The sequence below is a fragment of the Bacillus rossius genome, chromosome 1 (genome assembly GCF_032445375.1).
Source record: "Bacillus rossius redtenbacheri isolate Brsri chromosome 1, Brsri_v3, whole genome shotgun sequence".
NCBI lineage: Eukaryota > Metazoa > Arthropoda > Insecta > Phasmatodea > Bacillidae > Bacillus > Bacillus rossius.
This window is the reverse complement of record NC_086330.1, coordinates 131,067,896-131,089,309: the sequence shown is the minus strand read 5'-3', so window position 1 is coordinate 131,089,309 and position 21,414 is coordinate 131,067,896. Positions and strand designations below refer to the sequence as shown.

The following is a 21,414-nucleotide window of genomic DNA, read 5'->3' as shown; positions in this document are numbered from 1 at the left end:
AAAAAAACCTTTTGTAGGAATTATTTCCGAATTGGGTGATTTTTGTGTTTAACGCTACTGGCCTATAAATCCTAAATTATATCTAGAACTTTGGTTGAAACAATTTTTTGAAACAAATTATTACTGTGGTAAAAATAGGTTTAAATCTACAAAATTCAAAACTTTTTTAGGATCAAATTCATTAGAATCTATTTTAGGGATGGGTCGGTACCGGTTCTCGGTTCTCGGTTTACGGTTCCTACGGTTCTCAGCATTTTAACCGGCACCGAGAACCGCAGCTAAAATGTCGGTGCCGGTACCGGTACCGGCAGTATAGCATAATCCTTTACGAAAATAGTCCTTCACTACAACTTAACTGCAGCATGAAATGGCTCAACTCACATCTAATCCATATATGAATTATTTTTTTTGGACTTCTGTGGAATAATATTCATCTCTAACTATAAATTACTCGTGAAAATATTTAATGTTCTAGTCACATCTGTAAACAAAGTACCGTTTTACAATCAAAACATAACAGTTGAAGGTGCCATAGATGTAGTTCATAGATATGTGCAACTCTATAACGTGCCTCAGCAAAGATGTAAGAACAGAAAGACGCCATGTTTGTTTCAATTTGTTTTTAAAAATAGGCAGTATTGAGTCGTTGACACGTAAGTAAGGGTGACTGTTGCAAATTCTACAGAATATTTGTTTAATAGATTAATGATTGATTTAAAATTTTCCTTAAAAATTTTCGGCATTATAAAATTTTATGCATTTTTTGTGCAGTCCTTGGGAGTGTAAGTTCACTGCATCTGCAGCCATCTAGCGTAATGGCTAGTAACTTTTTCTTGTAAGTAAACGGTATTGTGGTGTATAGATGTGTAGATGTATTTTACTATTGGCTGTTCAAACGAAATGCTTGTTGACACTTGTAAAGTATAATTATTCTGGCCAAATAGAGCAAATTGTGTAAGAAATGGCATCATAAGTGTGACAGTAATTTACTGTTGACTGTGCAAACAAAATGAATTCAATATAGGCAATAAGTTTGATGGACAATTTAATATTTTAATTCTTTGAAAGTTCACCATCATTGTATTTATTTCCATTATTGTAACATTTTCTTTTTATTCCTATGTTTTAAAGGAGGGTGTATGTAGATTTCTTTAAGTAATTACTAGATTAATATAGTAAATTTTAGTTTTATTAAGTGTTCTCTATATATTTTTTCAAATTTATTTTTTTATTAATATGTATTACATTTTTAATAGATTGGTGTGTTGACTGTAGCTTGAAAACTATACTAAACCTTTTAATTTGCTTTGATAGCCTCTTTAAAGACTGAAACATTATGCCAATGCATTTATTTGTAAGCATATAATAAAAAACATTGAGGACAGAACAATACAAACAAATTATTATTTTCAGTGTTATAAACAGTAAAGTGAAGATGTAATTCTGGATACAGGCTTTTTAGTGTTTTTTTTGTAGTCAAAACAATAAATAGTTTATTACTTAAAACACCTCATAAATAATGTGTAAATAATATTTATTTTATTGTTTAAGTCAGAACCGAGGACCGAGAACCGAGAACCGATTTTTAAGAACCGGTACCGAACCGAGAACCGGGAAAAAACAGGAATTGACCCATCACTAATCTATTTTAAAAAATCTTAATATTATATTAAACCTTGGTGCAAAGCAAATTATTATATGACCACTTTATTAGTGCAAGGGATGAAAAATATTGTTTGAAGGTTAAAAAAATTGAATAATAATTACCTTAGTTGGCATAACATTAAAATGTATTGTGAGCGATTCAATACTGGATGCATTGAGTTAAAAACGTTCATAATATATCAGCTGCATGAAAAAAAATATAATTTTTTATGGATGATTTGTAAAATTGGAGAACATAAATATGTTATGTTTATGTATTATGTACATTAAGTTCTTGAAATGTTCCAGATTTTTATAGAAGTTTCAAAACATGTCCAGAATAAATAGGTATACTTGAAATCTACCTACATCTGTAGGCTGTGCCAAAAGGTATTTTTTTTATTAGTACCAGTTTATTGATTTCTATCATTAGATTAAAAGGATAACCCTCACTACCAAAATTTTGAAAACAGAATTTGTAATCATTTTGTTTTTAAGTTTATATCAAATGTTTATTTATAAGGACCCCAGAAAACTGAATAAAATTTACCAAAAGTGGAGTTAAAATAAAGCAAAAGCAGTGCAAAAAATCTGTAAAAAATAGATGTTACTTATAAAATTCAGTTTCAAATGTTCAGTTATGCCTTTTATTCCTTTAAATTTGAGTTCTGTAGGCTATGAATTTAAACTTAAGAATTTTTTGGTAATGATGGAGAAAAATCCTCTTTTCCAGAAAATATTTAAAATTCTAATTGTTTTTAAAGTTATTTTATTTTATGCACATTATTAAAAAAGAGAGTGAAATATTATGATGAGTACGCACCATGCAATGCTATAATAAAAGGCTACATACAAATAAAAAATTATTTGTGTGCTTTTAAATCTTATACATAATTAGTGATTGATATTGAATACTGGACCATATAACTGAAAACATATATTTATTGTAAATGTTAGTGATAGAAATTGTGTTTATAAATTTTTTCAAGTGTACTAATATAAATGAGGTTTTGTTTCCATATGTATAAAGATATAAGGTTCTTGCTCCAGGAAACTCTCCACCCATACTCTAGATGTTTACTGCTATCACACATCAATGTTCGGTCTTACCTGCATAACATTCTGAGTTTGAAACTATTTTTCATGCTCAAAACTTTAGTGCTCTTCTTATATCTGAGACATGGTTAAAACTGACCCTTCCTTTGTCAATGTTTTCACTTGCGGGGTGTACAATATTTTGAAACAGTCTTGAAGGAGAAAGAAGTGTTGGCTTAGCAATTTATGTTTGTAATGATTTAAACGCAAGATTATATCGTGAATGGTGTTAAAACCAAAATAACACCGAAAAAGCATGTCAATACACCATAATATCACCGAAATGCAAGCTGATACACCATAAAGCACCGAGATGCAACAAAAAATCAGAACACAAAAATATAATCTTGTAGTATATTAAATTCAATGAATTTAAATTATTTATCATGTGGAGTTAGTACCAAAAAGTACTTAATAGATTGTAAATTTTTTTTACTTTTTTTGGTATTGCAACTGTTATTAGTAACTAATCTTTACTTTACGACATTGGAACATTTACATACACACATAATACTTGCTGATTTATTTTTATCGTTCCCAGTAGTTGGAACTGCTTATTACAAATTATTATATAATATTGTTTAAGTGCATCATGTATTAGTCAAAATGACACTGTTTCGGTGAAGTAAGTATCAGTGAACTATTAAGTGTTGTATTTGTTGAAAATTGTGCTATATTATTAATAAAAAATAACACCAAATCAAAAATTAAAAAGGGATTGGCTTAAAAATTAAGCCATAAAATCTTGTCTCTATAAATAACCAAAGATATAAAGATAATGAATAATATGTTGTAAGCATAGCACAAAGATAATGGAAAAATACCAAAGTATCGTGTTTGAAGCGTTCTTCATAAGTAATATCGATTGGCACTGTAGTATAAAAAAATATTACGTTTAAGATATTGAATTCTTTTGTTATTAAAATTTGTTCTTGTGTTACAAATCTTTGGCCTGCCCCATGATGTTTTTCAAAAATAGCAGCAATCAACTTAGGGAAACAGCTGTATTTTGCTTCAAAGTTTGTTTCCACAAAATCTCTGACAATTTTGTGAAAAACTTTATAAACCACAGGATTTTGCAATTTTTTTTTGCAAATTGCACATTTCACTATTTTTCAGGATCCCTGTTTATTCTGGACATAATTATAGAAATTTTAAATTTTCTTTAAGGTTTCCGGTAAAATAAATATGGTTTTGAGTACTAGTTATTTTTTCCAGTATGCTATTATTGCAACAAAAGTATTAATTAATGTAGCAAATTTTCAAAATACTGGTAAATACACATCTCTTAAGCCATCAGGCAGTTAACATTTTATTTATGGATAAACTATGAATGATTACGCAAATGGCTACTGACAGCAGTTGTTTTTTTTTACTGCAGTAAATCGCCAATAACATCTTGACCTCAAATGACCGAAATAAGTGCTATGTTACAGAATTTATAAACAAAATAAATTGTTATTTTGATAAAATTTTTAATTGCTTTTCCACCATCACTCAAAAACTAATTTTATTGTTTTACTCCAGTCAAGTAAATGACTGTGACAGCATACTTTCTTTGTGCAGCAATATTTCCCGTTTTTGAGGTTTTAAAATCATTTTAAAATTTTCAGCAACTGTAAACCTTTGGTAATCATTACAACATTTATCTCACAGAAAGAAACACTATTAAACCGAGAGCAAGATATCCGTCTTCTGATAAGCAACAGAATGTTATCCAACCTTGAAGCTTGTCGGATCTTGGGCTATGCAGCTGTGCCATGTGGCATTGTTAAGAGGGCGATAAAGGCCTTCATTTAGAGCTGTTTTAGTGGTCAATGCGGCGGTAAGTAGAGGTCAAACCAGTTAATGCAGATGAATGAGATTTTTACACATCATTGAGGAAAGGTATAATGACTGATCCCAGTTGTCAGAATGCGGTTAATGTTGTTATTAATAAGCAAAATTAATTAGCAAAAAGGTTTATAATACAATAATCTTCATACAATTGTGAATTACTTGCACACGCGTAAGTCACTGCACATTCATGTTTGAGCCGAAAATTTGCCACTTCACTGTTTGGAGATAGGACACTTTTATTCCATCCCTTCAGCAAGACCAGAGCGCTGTAGATGATCCTCGCCATTAGAGTGGTCGGGTTCTGGCTGTTATCTGCGCCTTGTTGACAAATGTGTGGAAGGGGTGTAGAGGAAGGTCTGGTTTTCGATAACACATGTCTTGTCGGGTTACTCTGCATTAATTTCTCTTGTCAATGCATTCGCGTCCACCTCATTTACATTATTCTTAGAGTATTCTTTGCACATATATATTTTATAGTACTGTTTATTAACAAATATTTAACTGGATTGTGTATATACAATTAATAATTTTTAGTTGCTTTTAGGTTACTTGGCAAACATCTTATTTTCAACCAAATAATAATAGTTGTATAAAAATTAAATGAACTAAATATACTGTGGGATATTACTTTGCAAGGCATTTATTGGGGGATAAGTTTTACAGATTTTGCAGTTCCAACACTATAAGCACAGCACAAAATACGAATAATTACACAAAACTGTAAAGCTGATTTGTAAACAAAATACATAAGATACAATAGTTTACCTTGCGGTTACATACAAATTGATAAAATACATAAAAATATTACAAGTTTTCAAAGCTATCATGTTGTTTCATTACGTAGCATATAAAAGTATCTCTTGTTTGTATCCCATTTAACACTAAAATGTATTTTATATATAATGTATCACATATATAACACATGTATATTTCATGAATAGTAGTTACTGAAGTAAAAAGGTTTTTCCTTTATTACAATATAAAATACACAATATAAAATATTTATAACGTAATTTCTTCTTGCTTTTAGCATTCTCAGATGTAGTTTCTGCAATTGGCATACTTTCTTCAGTCTTTGTGCTTTCCTTTAACCTTAAATCAAGGTAAAAACACACAAGTTTTTATTAACACTGCCTGAAGCTATACACTGAAAACGACCCATGAATACTATAAATAATTTGTGTACTTACTTATTTTTCTCTCTCCAATTTGCTAGATTTTTACCTCTATTCCGTTTTCTTCGCACAGACAAATGCAATTTACCACGAGCATTACCTTTTACAAAACGTGCGTTTGTTTTCGCTATTTATAAATGAACATCCATTCATATAACCCGAGCTAACACAGCGACAGCAAGGAAAACTAAATCCGACTGCCTCGCAGTGCCACCCCACCCCTTTCGGTCCTTATCGTGGGACTGAGAAGTGTCGCCTATCGCGAGGGACTCAGAGCAATATCGGTCTAACGCACAATATCAGGCACACATGTTACGCTTCAAGCAGCTGGAATTTCTAGTAGCTATTTATCCCACTCTTAAGATTTGAATAAGCAGCACACTATGATGTTCAAACAAAAAATGTTATGAAAAACTCTGCACTGTTTATTAGGGTAAATACATTAGTTGTACAATGTTGCTTCAAGTTTACCCCAGAAAAATTTTAATTTTGAATCTTCGGAAATTCAAACAAACACAGTACAACATTTTACCACTGGCAGGTGGATGTTCCACATTCTGACTATTAATGTATTTATAACCTAAAATTGTAATATGATCTGCCTGAAATCAACAGCAGAGTTAAATATGTATAAATGTTACTGTTCCAGACGGGGTGATATTTGTGCTGCCAAGTTCCACGAGGATAACCAGTGGTACCGTGCGAAGGTCGAGAAGGTGTCTGGCTCTCAAGTTCTGGTGTTCTACATAGACTACGGCAACAAGGAGTCGGTGGGCGTGACCGACTGTGCCGCTCTGCCGTCAGGCTTCACCGGCGACAAGGGATACGCGCATGAGTACGCTCTGGCGTGCGTCACGTTGCCTAAAGATGTACGTGCACTCAACCCACCAACAAGACAGACAGTTCAATGTTGGACAATATAAAATGCATTTTGATTTTTTTTTATTTGTCTCGACTTAGTTTTTCTCATTTACAGCTAAAATAATATGTGACATTTTGATTAGAAAGGTTTAAGACATTAACATAATTAAGTGGTTACCAAGCAGTAAGCTCTACCATTTTGTAGAAGGTCAGTTTATTCTCCTTTCTTTGAAAAAAGTGCTACGTTAGTTATTTTTAGTATTTACTCTTTATTTATTTTATAAATTAGTATGTCACATTCATGCAAAAATTTATATAAGTATTTTTAATGTTTACAAAATTTCAGCTAGTAAACTAGTGCTAAAAGTGTGCAACATTTAGGTATATTTTTATATTAACAAAGATATCCTCTTTAAATACAAATTTATGTTGTAGTATACGTTAAAGTACTGATGCAAAATAACATCTATGGCTAATTCGAGTTATTCTTTTTAAGAACCCTAATATTTTATCTTTGAAAAAAGTGAAATGGAGTTACCTACTTTTGCTCGTTTTCACATTCTTAATCAGATTATTTATATTAAGGTAACTGCATTAATTTTGAATATGAGAAAGTAATGTTTAACTTAGGCTGTATTTTAAAAATGCATCCAAGAAAAGGAAATAGGTTTATTGTTAATTTGGTGACGTTTGCCTGCAGATGTTTTTGTTTTACGTAATTCATAATTTTCAGATTGGTTCACGAAAGTGGTAGTTTTAGTGTTTCCATATTAATAGCAAAGGGAAATACACACATAATGCAAGTGACTATGGGTGGAAGCGATGTCCTAGATGCCGTGAAAGGTTTTTAATCCAACTTTCTATGGTTTGGCACATTCTGTTAGTCAGGCATCAATCAAGCCATTTGCATTTAGGTGTGTGTTGGGTGGATTCTGGCTGTTGACCTTAGTCGCCAGGTCGCATTACTGCGCTGCCAGAATTTTTAGTTTGTTTAAAGTTTATCATTGCTGTTGGTTTCATTCCAGTACAGTCCTGTTTTCTAGTGAATTAAGTTTCAGATTTTCATTCTTGGTATTCCCATTAAAATTAGTGATGGGCAATATGGATAAAAAATTGATACTAATCCAATTACCGATACATTTCTTTAACAGATTCTATAACCAATACCAACTGATTCAAAACTTTTTGAAAATCATCACAATGAAGTCTCCAGAAATTCAATATGAGAAGCTGCGAGTCACAGTGATGTTATCTGTTTTGGCAGAAGGCAGGAAACTGCCACCATTTATCATCTTAAAAAGGAAAACTCTTTCTAAAGAAGTGTTTCCACCGGATGTAATCATTTGTTGTCAAGAAAAAGGCTGGATGATGAGTGCTTTAATGCAAGAATGGTTATGACTGGTGTGGAATCGATGCCTGTGTGCTTTTCTAAAGAAAAGGGGCGTGTTGGTTCTTGATGCGTTTCGGGGACATCTGTCACTTTAGGTTAAAACTACAATAAATAATTTTAACACAGACTTGGTTTTTATACCAGCTGGAATGACAAGTCAGCTACAAGTTATCGATGTTGTCTTAAAGAAGCCATTTAAAGACCACCTTCGGGAACAGTATATAGTGATTTGCTTCTTACGGGTGAAAGTTCTCTGACATCAACCAACTGGGAAAATTAAGAAACCATCAGTTCTTCAGCTAGCAACATGGATTTTTACAGTCTGGTGAAGTATAACTTCAGAATCCATTGTCCACGGCCTTAAGAAGTGTTGAATTTCAAATGCCATAAATGGCATTGAAGATGATCTGCACTGACAAGATGATGATAAAGGCAGTGTCAGCAGCAGCAGCAGCATTGCAGATACTGACAGTGAATGATTATTCTTACCAATTTAATAAGGAACTCTGTTAATATATCTATGTAAAAGAGTTTTTAATGTAAATACTATTGTTTAGTGTTGTAACAAAATCAAATTATATAGGCCAAGGTCAGTTTAACTATTTAAATTTTATTACATACTTATTTAATTAAAAAGACTGTAATTTCCTCTCCATAATTTTGTATTTTAACATTGATCTCCTCTCCGAACATTCTTATTCCTAGACTCTCAATCAAAAAGTTTGGGGTCGCATTATATTCAGAGTTGCAATATTCTCGGCTATATATGGTACATCGTTACATCACTAATTAAAACAATATTTACGTTCGGTAATGCAGCATGGTGTTATATTGAATGTTGCGGCAGCGGAGACGGTTTACTGTAGGTGGTATTGGTTGCGTTGTTTCAGCCGGAGTACAGGGACGAGGCGGTGCGGGCCTTCTCCAGTGACACGGTGAACCGCACCCTGCAGCTGAACGTGGAGTACAAGATAGGCAACCTGCAGCACGTGACGCTGGTGGACCCCGGCACGGAGGAGGACGTGGCCAAGGCACTCATCACGGACGGGCTGCTCTTGTGCGAGTCCCGCAGGGAGAAAAGACTCCAGAAGTTGGTCAGTACACAGTCGATTCACCCCATTGCTTTTAAACTTTTAAACAATTGAATGATTTTAAATCCATTGGTTTTGGAGTGGAAACTGTTTAAAGGTTAAGTCTTCTTGTATATGCAAGGGGTGTGCAAGTATTAAAAAAATCTATTTTTTCTTTTCAATTTTATTGTATAGTTTGATATTTATATGTATAATTTTTTAAATTATTTGTTTCAACAAGGGGGACTCATTCAAAAGGAAGTTTAATGAAAAGAGTGTAACATGTACGAAGCCAAGAAATTATGAGAAATTTTGTGTTATTTTCTACAACATAGTACATGCAGTATTTACCCAAATAAAGGTGGACCTAGATTGCAACCTCTACTTTTTTATGTCCTCCACTGAAAAACCAAAATGTGTTTTTCATCTTCTTCTACGTTAGAATATTTTTTCATCCTCTGTGTCACCCTCACTATTGTCAACACCAGGTTCATCTTGCCACAACACTTTGTCTTCTGACCCATGCATGGCATTGGAAATGCAGCATTTCTTGAAGCATTTCACAAGACTTCACCAGTAATTTGATTCCATGCAGCTAAGATTTATTCCCCGAGCATGGCTATACAGCGAAACCCCTTATTTACGTTACCGTTATTTACGTTTTCCCGATATTTGCAATATATTCTTCAGGTTCCGTTTAGTTCCCATTTAGTCCAATACAATACTTTCACTTGAATTACGCCTCAAAAATCGAATCCATCCCGCTATTTACGTCACGTAACAACCATAGTAGGCTTAAAAACATTGTGAAAACGTAACGTTTATAGTCGGCAATGAACATTTTAAAACGCAAAATATACATATTTTATAACATGAAAAGTTGCTTTTATTTCTAAACATATAATATTATAAGCCTAGGCGTGTAAAAGTCCTAGTAATTATAGCAGGAGACAATCTAAAATGTACTAGGGAAAGACGTAAACTCACGAATGTATACACGTAACGGGAATATTAGGACTTTACGAGGCTGCTTGTAAGTTCTGATACTATATTTATGTCACAACTTAGACGAAATAACTTCACAAGATAAAATGAGCGGAGTCTTGGTAACTGTTTTATACGTATTTTATAATTACGGAAGTATGGTACAGTTGACGCATATTTTTTAAACTTACCATTTATTTCTGGGGATCGGAAATAATTAATTATTGGTATCAAGACATCAAGATGAACGTAAACTTAAACATGTCACGGCAGCAAGAAAACTGGTGCGTATACCAATAAACTGGTATTAAAACTGGACAAAACTGGTACACGGGAGGTGGAGCTTATATTTTTCTCTGCTAAGCTCGTATCTGTTGGCTGGCTGCTGATGGAACGTCACGAGTCTGGGCGGAGCGTTGAGTGAGTTACACTGCGCATGCGCAGCTCAGAGAACAGAGAGAGCCAGCCGGCGGCTATGCCGCGCCGTAACAACAGCTGATCGAGTACAATGACCTTTCTCCGCGCACGGTGCACTATTGATGGTAAATTTCCAATTTGCGGCCCTTTTTTTTTTTTTTTCTGTGGAGCAATGTGTATGTGTAATGTAGCCCGTATTTGTTATGAACGCTGCAGGATGCGACGGTATTTTAATTAACTTTAACGTATTTCTTACTTTTCCCTTTATTTACACTTTCCTGCTTTTTACACTTTTTTACTTTGTCCCCATGAAAAGTGCAAATAAGGGGTTTTGCTGTAAATGGTTTCATGATATTGCCATTAGGTGTTAACGGGTGTTTAACTGACAAGAGGCCACTTATTGTAGAGTTTTTTCAGCTGGTCTTTGAAAGACTGATTGACCATAACATTCAAGACCTGAGTCTGGTGGTGTTCCCTGAAGGCATCCAACACCCACTCAATTAATAAATCTTAGTTCATCCAGCCTTGGTATCTAAAAATGACCCTACTTCATAAATTGTCCGTGGGCATTATCTTTCTCTGACAAATAACACAAGCTTCCAATTTACTGCCATCTGCAAGCAGTCACATCATATTGTTCCTTTTTCATTCCTAGTGCTTTAACTAGCACAGATTAGCACCATTTTCATAAAATGAGACATTTGATGGCATGTGAAGTAAACTGCATTTCCCATCTGTCCCAAGAGGTATGAATTTTTTTTCTTAGCTGAATTACATACTCATTTGTAGCAAAGAAAAACCTGCTCAATGCATCATGCGAACACATCATCCATAAATTAATTTTAATTGTCTTTGGAATTTATATAAAATTTGTGGTGTATTTAGCTAATTCTGCAAACATTTTGTTTGTACAAATACAAACCTTGTCGCTACAAAGTGGCAAAATTATGGTTTCTTTAGATTTGTAATAATGAGGTTTGCTGGTAACAAGTTAACTGCTGATTCAAAGCAGTTATTAATACAAGTCCAAGAGGTTGAATGGAACCCAGAGAGATATGCTGGGTTTAGTGATGGGATTTTCGATACTTCGATACCTTCGATACTTTTTAATATACCTAATAAGGGGACTACTCCAGATGTGACTCTGTAAGGTGCATAACTGTAAAAACTAGGGCTATCAACATAAATAAAAATATGTAAACAAATACTGTAAATAGAAAGTTTTTGTGTGACGGGCGAATGGCGAATCTAGTAAAGTAGTAACAAACATATTATAATGGAAAACCAAGATGGTATTGAATTTATTATTGCCGTTTACATAAGTTAGACCACTCCAGCACTTTATACAGAATGAGTATGAAAGGGGGGGCCAAGAATAAACAAACTGATCGCTGCCAATACGTCGGACACAACAAAACAAAAGTTCCAATATTAAGATTATGTTGAAAAAAATGTCAAATTAAATTTATCTCAGGGTTATCTTCCGGCTAAATCACGTTGTTAGGGCTCGAAATTCTATCGTTCAAGACTTCTGAACCTGCGGTCGTAAAGTCTTGTGTGTTATTTGAATGTCAACAAATAAAAATGAATAAAAATTGGCCTTTAAGATTTATATATCAAAATGTAGCTGTTCCCAAATGATGAAAAATGTTACCCTTACACTTTTTCACTCAGATGATTTTTTCGGCCTTAATCGAAAAAGCGTCACCTGGAGCTATAACGTTTTTCAATGGTTACCTGGTGATGCGCAGGGGCCAATTTCATTCATTCATATAATCCTGTGTATTGTGCAGATCGGAGGAAATCTTACATCGGCGACTGCCGTGAAACGTCGCCGTTATTTTAACAATGTTTTTAAGGCTCGCACACGGAGTTTTTGGGTCACTAAACGCCTGACGACCAGAGCTGTCGTCAGACCCAACGCACTTCCCAAGATGGGTCCAAACGTTCTCTTCCCCAACATGCTTAGCGCCGGTCCTTCAAGCCAGGCGCCACCGGCCTCGGGCCAAACCCCGGCCTCCGTTGCGTCTAACGTACAAAATTCAAAGAAACGGGCCGAAAGAAAAAGTTAATTAGGGTGGTTTTATGCAAAATAATCAGTTCTAAATTCATCAAAATAAATATAAAATGTCTTTGGTACATAAAACTGTTTTATAGAAAATGTAAACAAACACTTTAGTTTGTTATTGCCCACGTCTCGTTGCCAGGCGACGGTAAACGAAAAAGGAAGACAAACCACGCGTGTCCGTGTCAGAACCTGTGTGATAAGGCCTATTATTACAACTTGACGGTATCGCAAAGTATCGAGTATCGAAACTGTAAGTTCGATACATTTTTTCGATACCGGAATGCTTGTTCATTTGTATTGAATTAAGTTTTGAGTCACCATCGTACAAAATACAACTACAGTAGAACTTCGATGATACCTTCCCGTTTCATACATTTTCCCGTGTCATACGTCGATTAATTTTTGTCCCGCCAAAAGTACTATATTTACAATGGTTTACTTTCCCGGAAGACACACTTATAAAATCATTAATTTCCCATTTCATACGTTTTTACGAAGTGGAAAAGTCATAAAATTCACAATTTTTCTTTTTTATATTCCTCTTGATAAACTACGTTTTAATGCTTTTATTTTGAAAAAAACGTTCATTGTTTACCTTTGCAAACGTAAGAAAATAACTTTATTGCAACATAGATATGGATAGTATCAGGAAAACTGTGCACTTCGCTAATAGCACCAAGCGAGACTAGTGGCGCAAACTTGCAATGATTATGAAAATGGTGCACGCTCTATACCAAGGCACGGATTTCATATTTTGTGCATTCATTAATCTTTGAACTGAATATACCCGTTTGTTATTGTTTTCTTACGATCGGATTGTTTTGTATTTTACGTTTCTCACATTAAAATTTTATTGAAAATTGTTCTGTTGCATGAAGTTGTTTGTAAAATGAAACAAACATGCAAAATTTTCAGATCTTCTTTTTATTTACATTTGTTCGCGGTAAAAAAAAAGTGTACTGGAAAATAAAGGGTTAACTCTCTTGAAGATAGTTTGTATTTTGCTTCTATTTTTTATATTGATTTTTATACTGAAGTATTTAAAGTTGTTTGCAGTTTGTATTTTTGTAATAAAGAGGGAATTTATATAGTTTAAAACTAATTTATGTTATTTGTAATAATTGTTACTTAATGGGAAAATATTTTTCCCTGGAGTATCGAAAGTATCGAAAGTATTGAACTGAAAAAACAATACAGAATCGAGTATCGAAAGTGTGGTATCGTCCCACCTCTAGCTGGCTTATTAGTATATCTAAGTTTTGTTATGTTTTGTTGGCAGGTATCGGAGTACAAGGCTGCGCAAGAGGCTGCCAAGAAAGCCCACTTGAACATGTGGGAATATGGGGATGTGACTGAAGATGATGCCAAGGAGTTTGGTCTTTGAGTATTAAGTCTGTCGAGTAAATATTTGTATGAAAAATAAAACTCATCTTCCCACAGCTGGGGGGTAGGGCTGCAAAACAACAAAGTGTCAGTTGTAACTCTGGGATTTACAAATTAAAGTTTTTGCTAACAATATCATTGATCATGCCACATACTGAAAGAGTAATGGTATCATTTCATCATTAGAGAAATTGCGACTGAGTAACAACACAATTTTTCAACCACTTATTACATAAAAATTATGATGTTTATAGATTTGGGATATAATTTCCAGCTATGGTTGCGTTGAATTAGCATTGCATTCTTGAATACCTAGATTAATATGTTTATGGGCGTGCAGAGTGCGAGGGTAAAAATATCTTGTACTTTAATAAGTTTGAAATTGAACAAAAAATGGTAATTAATGGTAAAATGTTTTCTCTTAGGTCATTGGTGTGGTGTGGATGTTATAAGTGCCGTGATATAACACTGTTGTCAGCATTTACTGGTGGTTTTTGTGATCAGGTAGATAGTTCTCATTCACACACAATTGTTGCAGTTTCGTAATCTGCAGTTCATTTGAGGGACTGAATGTTTTGAATGGTCTTCATGAATGTGCTGGGAGAATGCAATGTTGTCCCTTGACCCCCTCTGCAAGCCGTGCATTCTAAACTTACATAAAATTGATTCATTAAATGAATCAACTATACTTGTTTCCAAAGTTTTTTTTATAGTTTAACATTTTTCCTAGGTCCAATTTTCTGATGAGGCTTTTATTTACTAAAATAAGTTTTACTTATAAACTTTATACTTTAAGTTCTTACTAATAAATAGTTATGTTCAAATGATAGTCATGTGTAACTATTTTGTGATTACTAATTAGTTTATATATTTTGGGTAAATTCTACAAGTCTCATAAAATTTTTATATTACATATTTTATAAAACATAATTCTTTGTTTGCCTATTCTGCTACCTCTATTGACATTCTGATTTAATTTTTTTTATTGATTGTCATTTCCTAATTGGTCAATCTGTGTTCCTTCTGAATTTGTAAAACAAAATTAATGGTATTTTGTGATTTAGAATAGCAAATAAGTATGGATTTGCTGGTATTATAGGAAAGAAGATTGTTTGATCATTAAGAATGTATTGATTAATATAGCCACATAATTTTTTTTTAGATAGTAGCTCATACGTTTCTTGTTTAGGAAATATAATGTAAATTACAATGTGAATTTAAAAAGTTCTAAATATTTTATCAGAAAAATGGGCGGGTTAAACTTAACACTTCTTATTTTTTGTGTAGCTTGTAGCAAGGTTAGGTTTTTCATAATGTATGAGAATACACAAACAGGCTTAAGAATTAATGAATATTACTGTTTTTCTTGGAGTATTTACTAATTATTTTTGTCTTTTTTAAAGTTTGTCATTTTGTTGGTTTACGTGCATAGTGTTAGCACAATTATTGTTTTGTGTCATTTTACAATTTGCATGTGTATTGCAAAGTTTTTCTCTTTTGTGGAATTCGAGAGCTTCGCAAGACAACAGTATGTAGATCTGTTGGTTGTATTGCATCGTTAATGGTTAAATTAATTGTCCTGGTTGTTACTCTTAAGTAAAACTCCTTTCTTACGTTTCCATGTTTAACACTTTCCTGTATTTTACGATTTTTTCCTGGAGTCCCATGTAATGTTCATAGAGAGTAAATTTTCCATCTTTTACACTATTTTTCAATTTTTCCCTTGTGATTGAAAAAAAAATTTGGCCTCATCGTCATCATATTTGCATGTTTTTCTATTTTGAATTGTGTTGAATGCTTGTGGTGATTAGAGACATAATGTTTATTTCTATCAAACTTAATAATGCAAGCAAGATACCACTTGTGTTTGTGAAGCTTTGGCAGTATTAATTATGAGTGTGATATACTAAATGAAGAACATTATATTGTCTCTTGTAATACATCATAAATTATACTTACGTATGCTACCAAAACTGGAAATTAAATTCATCTCATAATAATATTTTTCTCATTTCTATATCATTTTTATAAAGGTAAATTATTAGATAACTTTGATGAACACACTACAAATATTAACATTTTTAATACATATTCAAAATGATGCAATAAATGTGGAGTAAGAGATTTTTAGTGAAAAAGTTGGTTTGTGCCAAAATTTAACTTATGTTTATAGTTTTGGAAAAAACCATATTTGAATATCTGTTGTTAGCTATAAATGTTTGGCATTCAAGAGAGAGTGAAAGTGTAAAACATATTCTCGAGTATGTAGTCAAAAGATTAAGAGAAAAAACATATTGTTGGTAATTAATTGTGTAAGCTAAATGTCATGTCTATACAGTGCCTTGGATGTTCGTTAATAATGCATGGTACGAGTAATTACTGTTGGTTTTGTTGTTTTATTCTTGTTAAATGTGTGAGCAATCGTTGCAGTAAGTCTCACAAAATTAGCTTGTTTTGCACATTAGAATTATTTTAATTCCTCAGTTTTACACTTTCCTGATATTCTTATTTTTTTCTGGCTACTTGAAAAATTGTAAGAAAGGTGTTTCACTGTAGATGAATTAATACTGTGTACTAGTATGATATTACATTGTTGTTATTTTTGTTGGCTCTAGTGTTTAACACTTGTAATTGTAAGTGTACCTTGCATGCATCATAAGATCCTTTATTTTTTATTTTCGCCTAACATTCACTGCCTCTTAATTAAGTGCAATGATTTGTGCCCTTGTTGATATATTTTAATAACAGAATATTTATTTCAGGCTGACTTATCATTTTGTGATAAGTGTTGATTTTAATTGTTTGTTATAGCAAACTTATAGACTATATTTTGCTATTGTAATTTTGGTGCATATTGTTTTTCATCCACATAAATACAAGTTTCGCAATGAGTTTAATTAGAATTTGTATGAAACATCGTTAAAAATCAATACACTTACTATAGCATATTAAACATATACTACTGAACAATTGTGTGTGAGCCGAAATGTGCAGAAAGAAATTGTGTGTACGTATTATGTTTTTAAGGTATACATGTTCTATATATGAAAGATTAAGTTTTCTTGCTCAATTTTTTTCCAGGATCTGTGAATAACTGAGTGTGCTTTGCATCAAAATATGCAACGTCATTCATTATTTACTAGAGTGTATTTTACCATATTTTTAACTGTTTTAAGATATTAGTGTGACTGAACAAAATGTTTACAAGCCAATGTGTCAGTAAACAAATCAACCTTTTTTGTGCATAGGTGAGTGGAAGGGAGTACAGTATGTGAATTATATCACGTGTTCGATTAGAATGCAGTTCAAGGTTAAAGAAAGTTCCCATTTGGATCTCATTTGGTGGTTTATTTTTTTTGCTTCATATTTACATTATACATATCTTCCTCATGTCTCGTTATACAACCTTAAAATATATTTATGCAGATATTTTGGTTAGAAATGATCAGATTCATAGGGGTATGTGATTAGATTGTTTTTTTTTTTTTAAATGTGTTGCATTTGACTCTATGCAACATGTGGCATAGCAATTGCTCTTCCAGCTGCCTATTATGCAGCCGAAATTTGCTCTGCTTGCAAACTGTGCTGCAGACCAAGTAATTTTCCAGCATTGAAGTATTGTTTTTTGAATATATTACAAGTGGATAACACTCATGTGAAACTGGTACTTGGACTTTGACTGAAACTGTTATCATATATTAATATATAAATATTTTTGTCTATAAACATAGAAAGTTTTTTTTTTGTTGGATTTCAGAATATATGTTGCAGTTAAAAACATGAAGATTTTTTTTTATAAAATTTTGGCAAACTTACTTGTGGATGTGGGAACTGTTGAAACAGATTACCAATAAAGTTGTTTTGAGAAAATATGTGTAGTTTTTATTGTTTGATTTGTTACTCATTTTGACAAATTTCTTTCCCACTTAGATGTGAATTAACACTGGAATAGCTAATCTGAGTAGTATTTTGGATTCAATTTCTGTCATTTTTGTTGGCTGCACAAAGTTTGAAAAAAACAATAGCATGGCTTACTCATGGTCAAACTGATAACATAAAAGTAATGCACATAGTTGTGTATGCATTTTAATGCCTTCTTTTCTTAAAGAAAAAAATATGCTTTTTCTTGTTCAATATTTGGCAATATCTGTAACATTTTTTAATCTAAGCCTTTTGATTCTAAGTACTAAGCATGAAACTCGAAAAGTATTAACAGTAAACTATTGATGAACTAATGTAAAAAAGAAATTTCATACATGAAGAATCCTACGTTTCAGTAAATGTCTGGTGATATTGTTTGCTAAATGTGTAATTTGGTTTTCAAACAAATGTACAGTTTTAATTGAGGCTTGAAATTTTGCACACTTGACCATCAAACCAAGAGTAAGGTCACTGTCTACATGAGCTTTCAAATAACTGCCACCATTATCCTGCACCATCCCTTAAATTAGAATTGTGATACTATATGAAATTTTGCTTACTTGATGTTCAAATTAAGAGAAAAATTAGTGTGTTCATCTCCCCAAATGTTAAGGGCCCCACCTACCTGGCTGTGCAGAGCAGATGAATGCACATAACTAAAAAAATGTGTGGTTTCCACAAAAAGCATTTAAGAATGTTTGATTTTGGAATGGTAGCACTGTTTCCAAATTTCTGATTTAGAATAATGTTAAGGTATGGAAACATGTTAGAGATTCTACAAAGCACTTGCAAAACACATTTATCTTTATTTCTATGCTCTAAAATGTTATTGTTACCACTCATATCTCTTAGTTGCCCTATTCATGACGTGGATACTGCGTGGTAATTTAGAGCCGTGTGGGTACTGCACTGGAAACACCAGCAAAGGTCGCACTTATCATTCTGCCTCAACACAATATTTCACCTCTTGCTAATGGGACCCTTTATTGGTTAGGTTTTTTAGTAAATGGTATTCTAATGAATTCAAAGGAACAATGTGGCTGATAGTAGTGGGACAGAGCACACTGCCACTGACCAGTCCTAAACGGGATACAGTGAGCCTTGGATGGACCGCGATGTCACAGAGACAATCTGCCGTCCCCGAAAGAGCCTCTTCTGAGTCTAGGGTTGTGCAGTTTGACAACCTGGAGCCCCAAACTGCTTGCTATAGCAAAGAACAAGGTTCGAGCCCTGGTGGATGCTTTCAGTTTCCCATAAGATTGCATCTGAGATGAGCTTACTGAATTGTGCTTGCACACTGCCTCAAGGAGGTTGCAAGCTGTATGTTGGCGATGGTGCGGCCCAAGGGTTTAGCACACGGTTGTTCATCGACACAAGTTGTCGGTGAGATAATTCTTAAGGGGCGTTGCCCTCCATCCTCCAACCCCCTCCTTACCATTATTTTGTTCATGCGCTCAGGATGCGATCCAAGTACCAGTTCACCAATCAGGGCGTAATTGTTGTGACCAGCAGTGTGGTAAAACCTGATGTGTGAAAAGAGTGGGATGTTAGTGATTCTGTATAGTGTGGCGATTTGAGTGTAACGAATCCTCTGACGAATTTTGAGGCTAAAATTCCTTGGATTGCCTGTGTGAGATTAAAGAAAAAGGGCAAAGCTATTTCAAGGACAGTCACAATGTTTTCTAAGCCCATAAATGGATGGATAAAAGAAAACAACTCTGAAGTTATGTTTTTTTTTTAATATGTTTAAGAAGTCAATATGGTGAGGTTCGATTATCCTTTGTCGATGTGTATTTGAAGCGCCTGGTCAGGCGGGAGTGCCGGGCTGTAGCAACTAGCAGTGGCGGCGGTGGTCCCACGGCGAGTACTCGGCCCGTGTCACCCGTGGTCGTCACGATTGGCTCTCCGGGCGCGAAGACCCGCGCCGCCTGGGTCGCGGGGAGGGGGAGAGGGGGGAAGCTGAGGCCGTGAGCCGTGCCTTTCCCGGCGTGCCTGCTGCATCGATCCCGCCCGTGCACGCAGGACCCCTCCGGCGTCCCCCTTCCTCTTCCAGCCCCTCCAACACCTAGCCCCTGCACGCTGGGCTTCTTCCCGCCTGGATGGACCCCGCGTGCCGATTCCTGGAGGGGCAACCTTCGCGAGTACCAACCGGCGGAAACTGATGAGAAATCGATGAGTTGCATTTCTCACAGCTGTATTTTCGCGGGCCCCTCGCGGTATATCTCACCTTATCCCCCTTCCATCCACCAATACTTACCCTTCCATATCTCTTAGCTCGCCGCTTTGACCACGCGTATGGACGTCTTGCGGGATCCCTCTACCAGGAGCCCCCTTCCCCCGAAAACCCTGTAAAAATCTACCATTCCCACCAACAATAAGAAAGAATTTGAAAGCAAACAGCGGGCAAAGTGGTTCTATCCTCTTCCCTCCCCTTCTCCAAATGAATCTCAGGTAACGTCCTGGCCTCTACCAAACGCACATGGCGATCTCACGTCGAATTACTTCATGTACAACTTGCATAACAAAACAAACATGACGGCGTCTCTTCAACATAAACTTCTCTAGCATATTTATACTAAATAATACGTATAGCAATAAGCACGAGTAAAAAAAAAAAGTGAGCGCGTCTTTCATTACTCGCCAGTGCCGTTTATCATTTAAACTCGGTAACGAGCAAATTCATGTGTTCTCACGAAGGTTTTAAGTTACGAAGTTCGGACACGAAATATAACTTAGAATTATTAAAAATAATGTCGACCGCGATAAATATACCCAGTTTATGTTTTCAACTAAATTTCTGGGCGCGAATCATAACTAGTTTCCGCACTCGCAGCTAGAATTCGCTACCGGATATTTTAAACTATATAATGAAAAGGCTCTGATAAAGGCGGAAAAAACTTGAAAGAATAGTAATCCCCGGCTTTGGACCATATTTTCGACTAGGAATGTTATTAAAATATTGCACATATTGTTGAAATTCCTGAAACATATAATACTATAAAGTTTCCCTTTGGCTTTGTAAACTTTGGTTGGCGCCATCCGGCACAGATGGCAGCACCGAGGTTTCACATTTCCGTCCCATTCCCTAAATTACTCCCACCAAATGCCGTATACCGAGAGCCAAGATGTTGCGCATCAATAATAATATTCAGGTGACGCTCCTACTGCCCCTCTTTGAGCTGCGCTTGAGACGTTGGCGTTGAGGATGAAGCATAAACAGAAACGGGCTCACGGCAACGTCCGCTAAGTTTCCCATTTGCGAAAAAGTGTAAAAGTGCTTGTTTGACCCCATCGGGAGCCGAACCCCGTGCGGGTTGGCTAAATGCCAGTGATCTGAACACTGCAATACCACGGCCTCTGTCACGAGGTAGAAGATCGACGGTAAGCGGGAACTCTCCGAGGAAAAAAATCCAAACGTCGGTGATTATAATGAACGAAGCGGGGCGAGCGGTGAACCCTGACTGCCGCATCTGCGCCATCGCTGACCTTCTCCTAGGCCGAGTTTATGATCTACGTTAGAAACGCAAGACGCAAAATGTTATGCAATCACATTTTAGAGTACCTACC

General features: G+C 34.7%; 1 protein-coding gene across 1 annotated transcript in view; it reads left to right on the top strand.

Moving 5' to 3' along the window:
• LOC134546147 (staphylococcal nuclease domain-containing protein 1) overlaps positions 1 to 17,796 on the top strand; it is a 114,191-nt gene extending 96,395 nt beyond the window's left edge. Inside the window, exons 14-16 of the mRNA XM_063388702.1 lie at positions 6,403 to 6,622; positions 8,895 to 9,098; positions 13,823 to 17,796. Coding sequence (XP_063244772.1) covers positions 6,403 to 6,622; positions 8,895 to 9,098; positions 13,823 to 13,927 — 529 coding nt within the window. The 3' untranslated portion in view covers positions 13,928 to 17,796. The remainder of the gene's footprint in view (positions 1 to 6,402; positions 6,623 to 8,894; positions 9,099 to 13,822) is intronic.
• Positions 17,797 to 21,414: the final 3,618 nt, after the last annotated feature.